At 36.4% G+C, this 12,155-nt stretch overlaps 1 protein-coding gene across 7 annotated transcripts in view; it reads left to right on the forward strand.

The window, feature by feature from the left end:
- Positions 1-9,183, forward strand: part of LOC131168415 (mitochondrial import inner membrane translocase subunit TIM14-1-like) — a 35,124-nt gene extending 25,941 nt beyond the window's left edge. For 3 of the 7 annotated variants that reach the window (XM_058127804.1, XM_058127809.1, XM_058127808.1), the window contains 3 exons: positions 4,652-4,830; positions 6,481-6,655; positions 8,902-9,183. In XM_058127804.1, coding sequence (XP_057983787.1) covers positions 4,652-4,830; positions 6,481-6,637 — 336 coding nt within the window. In that variant the 3' untranslated portion in view covers positions 6,638-6,655; positions 8,902-9,183. The remainder of the gene's footprint in view (positions 1-4,651; positions 4,831-6,480; positions 6,656-8,901) is intronic. The other 4 variants (XM_058127811.1, XM_058127806.1, XM_058127810.1 and 1 more) reach the window with 2 other exon arrangements.
- Positions 9,184-12,155: the final 2,972 nt, after the last annotated feature.

The raw sequence follows: 12,155 nt of genomic DNA on the forward strand, positions 1-12,155 counted from the left end.
TCATCCCCTTTTTATTTGTCCTTGTGGTGGGTGTGTATCGAGCTGATAGATATAGGACTGTAGATGGAGGGTCGTGAGGGGTATTAAGGTGGGTAAGGACAAACGAGGAGGTTGTTGTGACTCATTGTAGATCATTGATGACACTATTATTTTCTTAGATGACCATGTTGACTCCTTTTATTGACATTCTCACTATAGAGTCTATATTGCAGACTTTGAGAGGGTCTTTGGTCCTGGGATTAATTTGGGTAAGAGTGGCATTGAACTGGTTAATTTTAGTTCTGAGAGGGTTTTGGAGGTGACCTCTCTAGCTGGGCGTGGTGATCTAGAGTGGGTGTTAGCATTTTCTCTGCAATTATTTCCTCAAAATAATTATAAAATTTAAAAAGCCACAGAGCATGCAAGGAGTGGGTGCCTACGGCTAGTTTGGATGTAAGATGTTCTTCAAAGTGTCCTTGGAGGTTCATTTTGCAGGTTTATCCTTCATTTCTTTCTTTAAAAAGTTCTAATTGGATAGGGGTAGTCATATTAGGTTTAAGAAGATGTATGGGTTTGGGGGGCTGCATTATCCTGTTCTTTGTTGGGTTGTATTTATCCTTCTCATCACATGATGTGATTTCCTCATTTCTTATTTTTGGATGGGATTCGTCTTCTTGGGACTTCAATTTTTATAAGGGATTTAAATGATATAGACGTGGAGAACCTGGCTTCTTTGTTCGTTGTGCTGGATGGTTGTCATATATCCAGTAGGAGTGATGGTAGAGTTTGGTCTTTGGATTCATTAGGGGAATATTCGTGTAAAGCTTTCTTTCCTTGCCTTCTTAAGGCTGATGTGGTTTTTCCCTCTCTATCGGGTTATATGGAAGGCCAAGGTTCCTTCTGATATAAAAACATTTGTATGGCACTTAATTTTTTTTTTTTTTTTATAGAAAAAGAAAATAATTTATTAAAACTGGAAAACGGAGTACATAATATGGATGACAAGTATTCCTCTCCAACCGGCTAGAAAAGCTATAAAAATACTATAAACAACAAGGAAAGTAATCCAAGTACCAATAAATGAAGAACAAAGTACAATACAAAACAAAAAACCATAAAAGGTGCTGCTGTCCAGTCTATAATGAGGTCAGACAGCAGAAAACCACTAAAGAAACCCAAGGAGTGCACCCACAGAGGGGCGAGGAAAGTCACTCTCTCCCATAAGTCGTGAGGAAGTTGATTGACTTCTGAAAATCCAAATGTTTCTTTCTATACACAGGGTCCAAAGGATAGAAAAGATGGTTGCACGCCATAGAGCTCTGCTGTTCTTGTTCTTTCATAAGCCCGCGAAGTTAACCTGAAGCAATTCTCTCACCCTTCATGAAGCCACCACTCTTCCCCAGTCAGAGAGAAAATGCCATTCCAAAGCTATGATGCCACCTTGCAATATAAAGAGATGGGCATTGGACTCATTGTTTTCACAACACATGAAGCACATATTAGGACTAGGAGCCATGTAGGGTCTTCTCCTAGAAAGCAGATCATGCGTGTTAATGCTTTCCAGAATCAGAGTCCAGACAAAGGCCCAAATCTTCCCTGACACCTTAACCCTTCTTAGATAGCAGTACTAAGGAAAATGATTAGGGGTATGGGTTTTCAGTAGGTAGGAGAGAAAAGATTTAGAAGTAAATATACCTGAAGAATCACACCCCCCCACCTCCCCCCCCCCCCCCCCCCCCCCCCCCCCCCCAACACTCTCACATCCTCACTAAAAAAGGGAATGTGTTGGTTCAACAAGGAAATTAGGGTACTGAGTTCATCAGCCTTTCTTTTGTTGAGATTCCTGAAGAGGTGGAAATCCTAAGAAAAATGACCCCCCTCAGAAGAAATAAAGGAACTGATAGGAGCATTATGAAGAGAAGAGAGCTTTCAAAGATGAGGGACCTTTAGTTCCAACAAAACCTCTCCCACCCACACATCCTCTCAGAAGCTGACTTTATTGCCAATACCCACTTTGAACCAAATGAGAGGAAAGAACTGACTGGCTACCTGGGAGACAAATTTCTAGGGATATGTGAGATATGATGCCACTATTGCTTCTCCCACCCCTTCATTTGATCCATTACTTTTTTATCACCTTATGCTAAAGGGACTCAGTTTCCAGAGGGAATCTCCAAAGCCATTTAGCTATAAGAGATGTTTTTGGATACCACATTCCACCAATGCCCAAACCTCCCTTAGAATTAGGTTTGCTAACTAAGTCCTAGCTAACAAGATGCTCATGCGTACCCTCCCAAAACCTAACCAAAAGAAATCATGCATCAACCTCTCTTAAGGAATTGGCCACTGTACTGGGGACTTTGAACAGAGAGAGTTAGTTAATAAATCGGGATGTTCGAGAAAGAAGCACTAATGAGAGTAGTTCAACCCCCAAGGGAAAAATAAATCCTCTTCCATCCTTCCAATCTCCTAGCCACCTTATCTAGCATGGGTTCCCAAAAGGTTTCAGAGTTAGGTTACTTCCAAGGGGAAGGCTGAGATGAGTTAGGGGCCACGAAATGGAATCACAACCTGCACTCAATTTGAAATTCTGAGTTGCCCCTCATCCATGTTAATACCAGGTAAGTCACTCTTAGACAAATTGATCTTAGGACCCGAGTTATTCTCAAAGATTTTGAGCAACTGAATAGCTTTCATGAACTCTGCTGGACTATCCTCAAGGGATAGCAAGGTATCATCAGCGAACTAGAGGTGTGAAACCTCCACTTCCCCCTTCCCACACATAGGCCTCTAATCACTCCCCTAGCTTAATTATGAAAACACAACCTACCAAGGGTATCAAGGTGAATAGGAACAGGGATAGAGGATCCCTTTTTTAAGACTGCTAAAGGCCTTGAACCAATCAGTTGACCATTGACAATGACAAACATATGGGACAAAGTGAGAACTGTTATCTTCCCTCCATGGATCCCCAAAACCTTTATTACTCATCACCTTATCTAAAAAGCCACAGTTGATCCTATCATAGGTTTTCTCAAAGTCCACTTTAAAAAAAATACCCTTTCTGCCCCTCCTCTTCACATCCTCTACCACCTCGTTAGCCACCAACACTGCGTCTAAGATAAGTTTGAGTCTATTATTGAGGACTTTGGACAAGATTTTATAAAGGCTTGTAACAAGGCTAATATGTCCAAAGTCCCAACTCTTCTAGCTCCCTCCTTCTTAGGGATGAGGATGATAAAAGTGGAGTTAGCACTAGTGTTAACCACACCCCTTATGATGAAACTCCTCAAAAAATTTAAGGATATCTGCTTCCAACATTTCCATTTTTCTTGGAAGAAAGCCACTGAAAAACCATTCAGACTTGCTGCCTTGTCTCTGCTCATCTCAAAAGCTGTTATTCTAATTTCCTCAACCTCAAACGATCTTTCCAACCACCGAGCAGAATTCTCCATGATGGGGCTCCAATCAAGGCCTTCCACCATCAGTCTGTTTGGATATTCCTCGGAAACAAGGGATTTGTAGAAGTTGGTGATCTTGACTCCTACTTAATTGCACCAACAATCTACTGCAGATTAGGAGGTTTTCTAACTCCTCAGCTCTCAAAATGTGTCATAAGTGTGGAAATAGTTCGGAGGATGCAACTCATTTGTTTCTATGTTGTTCATTTGCATGGGGCTTGTGGAATACCCTTTCTGGAGTTATTTAGAAGTGTGGATTTGTTCAAAGACAGAGGAGGAGCCCTTGGCTATTTCATTTAAGACGTTTTGGGTGCTCTTTGTCCTGTATTTATTGGGAATTTGGCTGGAAAGGAAACGCTAGAATTTTTTGGGAAAAAAAATATCTATGGGGTTTCTTTGGGACCTAGTGCAGTATTTTGCTTCTCTTTGGGCTTACAGTGCATGCTGTTTAAGGGTTGCTGTTTTCAAGATGTCTTCTGATACTGGGTAGCTTTATTAAATTGACGCTCTTTCTTTCTTTCCTTTTTTTTTTTTTTTTTTCCTTTTCTCTGTTTTCATGTACACGAGGACTCATTGTTCTCCTTTATTGCATCTGTTTTTCCTTCCTAGTTTTAATAAAGCTTCTTTTTCTATTTAAAAAAGGGGTTTATTAAACAATGTTATTAGCAGTGAAGGCGGAACTACTTGAAATAAATAATTTTCAAAAACGTATTATTTTAACTGTTTCTATTGATCAGATTTTTAATGTGAAAGACCTTATTAGTATTAAATAATAGCATAACAATTACACATTGTTAAAGCAAAAAAGGGACTACAAGGAAGCCTGAGGTACTGTTTCATACTTGATTGCATGCACAGGACAATTAGATATGCAGTATACACATCAGCAAAACCATAAATACCCGTAGTCAATAATATCATATGTGAATCCTTTTCTGCCATTCTACTGGATCCAGGGCAGCATTTTCCAAAAGTTGGAGGGCTATCAAATCCTTGTTAACTCAATGCAAGTTTGCCCCTCGCCTTCCTACAACTTTTAAAGGAGAAAAAAGTTGTTGGTTTGATATTATGTACTCTTTGTATTTCCCTACCTGAATTTATATTCTGGTACTATGATTTACTGCTCGACTATGATTTACAGCTCTTGTGATTTGGTACTAAAATGAGCCATATCTTGAATTATTTATGTCTGAATCCAAAATCTGCATCAGGGTACACCGCTACTAGCAGGACTTGCAATTGCTGCTGCTGCCCTTGCAGGTAGATATAGCATCCAGGCTTGGCAAGCATTCAAAGCTAGGCCACCAAAACCCAGAATGCGCAAATTTTACGAAGGTGGTTTCCAGCAAACAATGACAAGAAGGGAAGCTGCTCAAATTCTTGGAATTAGGTATGGATTACATAATGCGTTAAAATATACTTTGGTAGCATTGGAAAGATAATTGTTATGATACTCATTGAAATTCAGTGATCACGAGTCCATGATGTCCTTTTTAAGATGAAGAATGGCATCTCTAAAAGTTCTTTTATAATGTTGGAACAATGAGGCATCAGTGAAACAATGCTGCTAAATGGGAAGTTCTGAAAATTATATGTAAGGGGTCATTAAGTCTACACTCTACAGCCATAATTATGTTTCTTGGTGTTTAAATTTTAACCTCCGTATAGCAAGAGGAAATGTAATAATAGGGAAATTTGTCACTGCAAAGTGGACTGCCCTCTTGGCGTTGAACTGTCGGAGAGTCCAACATATACTGAACTCTGCTTATGTGTGGGTTTTGGTCTACTTAAAAGGCAAATTTAGATGGATTAGGCTAGGCTAGGCTAGGCTATTAAATTTGGAATAATATCAGCTAGAGATTATGCCAATCATTTTGTCAGCCAGCATAGCAGTAGGCTCCCAGTTGACATCGTGAATGTAGACAATGAAAGAGCTGCTTCTTGCCACTGAACGGAGGGATCGGAGTGATATCATTAGGAATTGTCTTCCTCTTCTACCTATGACACACAAACCAAAATACAGTAAAGATGAGTCAAAGCCTCGGACATTTGTTTAGTTGTATGTGCATAAGAGCCAAGCTGAATTCCAGTTGGCTTGGTTAGCCAAAAATAATTCATAAAATTCAAGTTAATTTTGGTCATGAATTTTTTTAAGAAACTTCAGAGGCAAGGAGAAACAGTGCATAATTTTGTTATAAAAATCAGAAACAGTAGTTTGGCCATTATTAGGCAAAATCTGCCAAATCAGCAAAACAACTCACCACTTTAATGGTATCATAAAGAATCTGTAAATTTAATTACATCATCAATCATGAAAAAAAGGAAAAAAGTGACAGTGGACTACTTTTTAACCAATGAATGGTTTAAAAAAAAAAAAAAAAAAAAATTCCAAAAGGTAATCTGAGAAAATTGTATCTTCCATGAGAGGAGCTCAGCTGACGAAGGAAATGAAGAGAGGAATATTTCTTAATAAGAGCTAGAAGACATTAAAAATTGCTGGAAAAAAAAAAAAATTCTAGAGCCAAGAAAAAAAGAGTGCCAATGAAAATTCCAGGTTTTCTTTTGTGAAGGACTATTTTTATGAGGGGAAAGGGACTTTCGTTCTCTTTTCATGCTGGATTTGTCTTATATTGATCAATGAGTTTTCTTCTTTCCAGTAGTAGAGTATCACTTAATAGAGATGTTTTTTACTTTTGAAATATATTTTTATTTGTGAAAAATAGGGGGAATTATGGCAGGGACAATATTTTTTAGGGGGAAAAAAATAATAATAGTAATGGAAATAGTTACCAGAGGTTGAGAGAAGGAGCCAACAGCAAAGTTTCTGAATCATCTTCTTGAGCTGCAACCCCTGTTTATAATGCAAATGACTTTCCATTTGCAATTTTTTTTTTTGGTAAATACCTTTACCATGTTAGTATATCTCATTCTTGTGCTCTTAGTACACATAATTTGACTACATATATTTGCGTCGCTATTTTAGTGCATTCACGGGCATCCTTTTTTCATGACAAATAGTGTTTTTTATTTTTTTAAACAGGGAAAATGCAACTGCAGATAAGATTAAGGAAGCACATAGGAAGGTGATGGTTGCAAATCATCCAGATGCAGGTGGGAGCCATTATCTCGCTTCTAAAATTAATGAAGCAAAAGATGTGATGCTTGGAAAAGGCAAGAACAGTGGGTCTCCATTTTGATTTCATCTCCTCCTGAATGTGAGACGCTAAGTTGATCTTTTCTCTCTCTCTCTCTCTGCCTTTATTTTAACCACGGGGTAAAGCTATGCATTGATTCAATAAGCCAATGGAAATTAAGATATTTTTGGAGTTAATTAATTAATCATGCATAGTGATTACAATGGCCAACTGGACGACATGCAATGAGTGGTTCGCACCAAAATCACATAGTAAGAATTAGAGGAAGCAAAGGAGATATAATGCATATGCATGCATGCTTTGCCATGTATGTATCCAAAACAATAGGACGTAAACCCCAAATTTATTGATAGCCCTCACTTATGGCGGAGGAAAACCGTGGTTACAAACATGCCACAAGAGATTTACAAATAAACCAGCAAAATGAAAAAAAAAAAAAATATCGATCCTCCTTGCCAAAAGAAAAACTACTAATTAAACAACTAAAGACATGAAGCAGATTCAATGTTGCAACCAAATTATACATTACCAAATTGAAATTTGAATGAAGATGTATCCAAATAGTACGCAACCAACGGATCCCCAAAATGAGATTGATCAAGCTGCTTCTCAACCCTTTCAATGTCATATATTTCTTGCTGTAGTTTCTGCTTTTGCATTGATATGACAGTACTGTAGCTTCCGCTACTCATCATCCCCATTGGTTCAAGTACTATTCCTTCACAATGCCCAAAGCTTTCAGTTACATAACAATAACCACCAGCACTGTTCTTACTAATGGGCACTTTGTCTGCAACTGCAAATAGTTGTTGATCGTCATAGGGCACAAAAAATTGACCATAAGTGCCGGAGTCTCGTTGATGATCATCAGTGGGTATTGACATTTGATCACAAGAGCCAAGTGGTGGTTGTTTATGATCACTAGATGACACAAAAATTTGATCATAAGAACCAAATGGTTGTTGTTGATGATCGTTGGAGAGTACAATAGTTTGATCAACGAAGGGTGCAGAAATTTGATCACAAAATCTAGTTGGCTGTTGATGATAATTAGAGGGCACAAAATTTCCATCATAAGAACCAAGTTGTTTTTGTTGATGATGATCCAAAGGTACAAAAATTTGTTCGTAAGAGCTAAGTGGTGGTTGTTGATCGCTGAAGGCTGGCACAAGAATTTGATCATGAGAACAATGTGGTTGTTGTAGATGACAACCCGAGGGTACAAAAATTTGATCATAAGAGCCAAGTGGTTTTTGTTGATGATTATCATAGGGTGGCATACCAATTTGATCATAGGAACGCTCTATTGGTTCTTGATGTTCATTGGAGGGTACAAAACTTTGATCATTGGATGGTACAAAAATTTGATCACGAGAGCCAAGTGGTTGCTGATGATGATCGGATGGTACAAAAGTTTGATTGACAATATTATCAGCATGAGCAGCCGAAATTGTAATGGGGGCTGCAGCGATTGCTTCATTGGGTTGTGGATCATGATCATCATCAGCTAAGAGTTCAGTAATGGTGCCACTAAAATCCCAATCCAATATTGCAGCAAGATCCAATTCCATTAATTCATCATTTGCATATCCAAAATTTTTATTAATATCCTTCATTGTATCATATGCAAAAGTATCCGTGGCAGCTTCCACATCCATCTGTACATGTTCTGCCTCATTGTCTTCCTCCTCTACCCTACCATTGGCTTTCCCCACTCTTTCATAAATCTTGCATAAAACCCAATCATCCAACTGCACCCAAAAAGATAATATAAAAATTTAATTTAAGAAGAAAAAACTTAAAAGGGTCGATCAAAAGGAGATGAACTATATTATTTACAAGAAATAATTAAACATATACCCTCATGTCGTCCGGGTTACTTCTGACTCTAGGCTCCGAATTATTGGTCGTAAACTTGTGCATTATCCAATTGGTTTTGGTGCCGTTGGGGGGTTTTCCTGCAAAGTAGACTAGAACTTTCTTAGACCCAATCTCAGCACCATTATGCCAAATTGGTATGTCTGCTCCAGTGGGCCTCCAATACCCATTCCCCGTTCCTCGACTTGGTCGTTTCCCATTTTGATACTTCCTATCCCGCGGTGTGAAGAAAAAGTATTCCATTTGTCTATCATTCCTATATCTCTCTGCATGTAGTAGATATGTTCATGTGAAACCAATTAAAAAGCTTATCCAAAAGAATTTTAAAAAAAATTTCCATTAAATTGCAAGACATTTGATTATGAAGAAGAATAAAATTTTCAAATATGCTATTAAATTTTGATGTTGAATATGTATGTGTATCATAGTACCGGCAAGGTCGGCGGGGCTGTGTTGATAAAGAGTGACCTCATGTATATTATTTGAAGGTAGAGGGCCATCGACAACTTTCTTAAGGAGGTAGTGCACAATATGTTCTTCATCAAGCGGGGTGAAGTGATATCCAGGAGGAAATGAATCCAGGTACTCACGCACGCTATTAAAGTCAATCTGCAATTTTTATACATGTTAACAATTATTAGTGGAAAACTAACTTGGCAACCCATATTTAGACTCTCCTTTTATAATTCAATTTCAAGCCTTTATCAAAATTGAAATTCTCTCTCTCTCTCTCTCTCTCTCTCTCTCTCTCTCTATTGTTTGTTTGTTTGTTTGTACAATGCTAGCAAGGTTAGTACTTATCCAAGTTCCAATCAAAATTTAAATAATATTTTTTCTAATAAAAAATGTCAACTTCTTATTAAAACAGTCTTCTATGTATGTTTGAAAAACAAAAATTGTGAACATTAAGCATTCCTGGATACCTTAAAAAAAATATTTTAAAAATCATTAGCACAGTCATCCATTGTAATCTATTTTAGATGGCAGGAGTACTGGTCTACCTTTGCTACATTATCTTCTTTTTGCTTCTTCTTGGCACAACCTTCAAACTTTTTCCCTTTCTTATACATCTTGCATAACACCCAGCTGTCCAGCTACATACCAAAGTATAGAGAAATTATTGAAATATATATAACTTAAGCTTTACTTAGTGAAAAAAAAATAAAAGACAAATACCTTCGTGTCAACACCGGGTATGGCATTATTAACCCTATACTCTTGCATTATCCAGTCAGTTTTGGTTCCTTTGGGGGGTTTTCCCTCGTAGAAGACTAGAGCTTTCCTAAAACCCACCACTGCATCACCATCCCTAATTGGCTTGTCTGCTCCACTGGGCTTCCAGTACCCATCCCCCATCGATCGACTCGGCCGGTCTCCATTTCGATACTTCATCATTTTTCTTCTTGTGAAAAAATAACATTCCTTCTGTCCGTCACACTTATACATCTCTGTGTACATATATATATATATATATATATAAGTATATAGATATATATGTTCATGCAAACCCAAAAAGCGCACAACAAAAAAAAAAAAAAAAAAAAAATATTGTTCAAGAAAGGAAGAACATTCAATACATACCAGCAAGGTAGGCGGGATGGTGCTGATGAAGAGCGACTTGGATGATATTGTTGGGAGGCAAAGGGTGTCCAATGACTTTCTTGAGGAGATAATGCATAATCACTTCATTATCATCAGGGATGAAGCGGTAGCCCGGAGGAAATGAAGCTTGTTGAGAGTTGGTGGTGAAGTTAAGCTTTTCCATTAGTTGGTAGTATGCAATTGTATGAATAATTGCTATGATATTTAAAGGTGGCAAACAGAGTTGGAGTTTCAGTGGAACTCTCTCCGGCCATGTACGCAGGATTCATTTCAGTAGAACTCTCTCCGGCCATGTACGCAGGAAATCCTTAGTAAGGATTTAAAAATGAGTTGACTGAGCCTATCCTTGCCAACCCAGCTGTCTTCTTCTTCAACGGTTCAAACTCTCCGTGTAGTCAAGAGTTAATTAGGTTGCTCTTCTTCTTTCTGCCGCAACACTGTTTCTTTACCATTAAAATCAAGAATTTTAAATATTTAATCGTCTATCCTTCAATTGTTTTAGATATGTATTTATAACTAGATGGTTTAATTGATTAATTTAAAAGGTTGGAGAAATAATCAAACATAAACAAAAATCAGAGGAAAATTAAATGATGTCAAATTTCAATTAAAGACGAATGTTCGTATCTTGCCACATTTTTGCAAGCATCGTTTCAAAAAATATACTTTAAATTATACAATTTTAAAATATTAGAATAATACACAGAAAATAGTTTTAAAAAGTATTATTCTTTCATATTTTATTTTTCATAAAAAATAAAAATAAATTATATAACAATTTAATGCATAAATTTTCAATTTTACATATTATTAACATTTAAGTTTTCTTAATTTTTAATCATACTGTAACAATTTTAAATTTTCAATATTATTTTATACCAAAAAAAATACAATAAAAAAACAAGTTTTCTTCTTATTGTCACAAAATCCTGGAACCTAACGAGACTTTAATATTTACAGGGGAAAAAAAAATATTTTTTAAAAGTGAATGCAACGATTATAAGATAAACAAAGTTACTATTTAGATTCATTAATATGATCTGAAACATTGACAAGACTAACTTTTACTCATCTAAATGTTAACTTCGCAACGGAATTTTGATCTAAAATAATTTATAAAATTAGTACGTTTAATATTCCCCTTTGATCATCATTCTTCAAGTGCACTTGCACAATTTGGTTAATATATATGTCATAGGCTTAGAATGGAAGGACTTTTGGGGATTGCACCCACTCAATGTGTAGTCTAAATCTAAGTAAACAAGATTAAATTGGTAGATTTCTATGAATGTTTTTTAAAACTTTCAAAAAATATTTTAGAAGATAGTCCTCTGTTTCGAAAAGACTTTGATTATTATTTGTGTAGATTTGAAGAAATTGTACTACAAAATTGTATTTTTGCCCAAATCCAACTCCAAGGCCCAAAGTCCTTGTAGACACCCAATTTTAACTCGGGTCGTTTTAATAAGGTTTCTTGTATTTTATTCTTGTGCAAGCATAGGGAATGTAACTAGGCCCATTTTTTATAACCATTTTTATTATTTCAAGTGGGTCCCTTTTTAAAATTTTTCATATTTTATGATAACATTTTTTTTATTTAAGTGGGTTTTTCTTTTTTAACATTTTCTTATTTCATGATGACATTTTTTTTATTTAATTGGGTCCCTTTTTAACATCTTAATAACATTCTTTTTATTTAACTGGGTACTTAATGACAATCCTTTTTATTATTTCATTCAACCGGGTGTAGACACCTTAATTTTACGTGGGCCTCTTTCTAATAGGATCTCTGTTTTTGTTCCTTCGTTTTCTGAAAAACATATCGGGTTGTTGCAATTTTGTACAAAAAAGGAGTCAATTAAGTAATTTTGGGTCATTTTTTTCTTATTTTATTAGGGACTTTAGGATAGCATTTTAGTCCTTCCAAATTCAATGTTATTTTTAATCAGACCCGGTTAATACCATTCAACTAGGTCCTTGACAGTCCTTTAATTGAGTCCTTTTATCTTATAGTCCCTTAATTAAGTGCTTTTATTTTACAGTCCCTTAAGCATACAACAAAATATATATATATATATAT

The sequence above is a fragment of the Malania oleifera genome, chromosome 11 (assembly GCF_029873635.1).
Source record: "Malania oleifera isolate guangnan ecotype guangnan chromosome 11, ASM2987363v1, whole genome shotgun sequence".
Classification (NCBI taxonomy): domain Eukaryota; kingdom Viridiplantae; phylum Streptophyta; class Magnoliopsida; order Santalales; family Ximeniaceae; genus Malania; species Malania oleifera.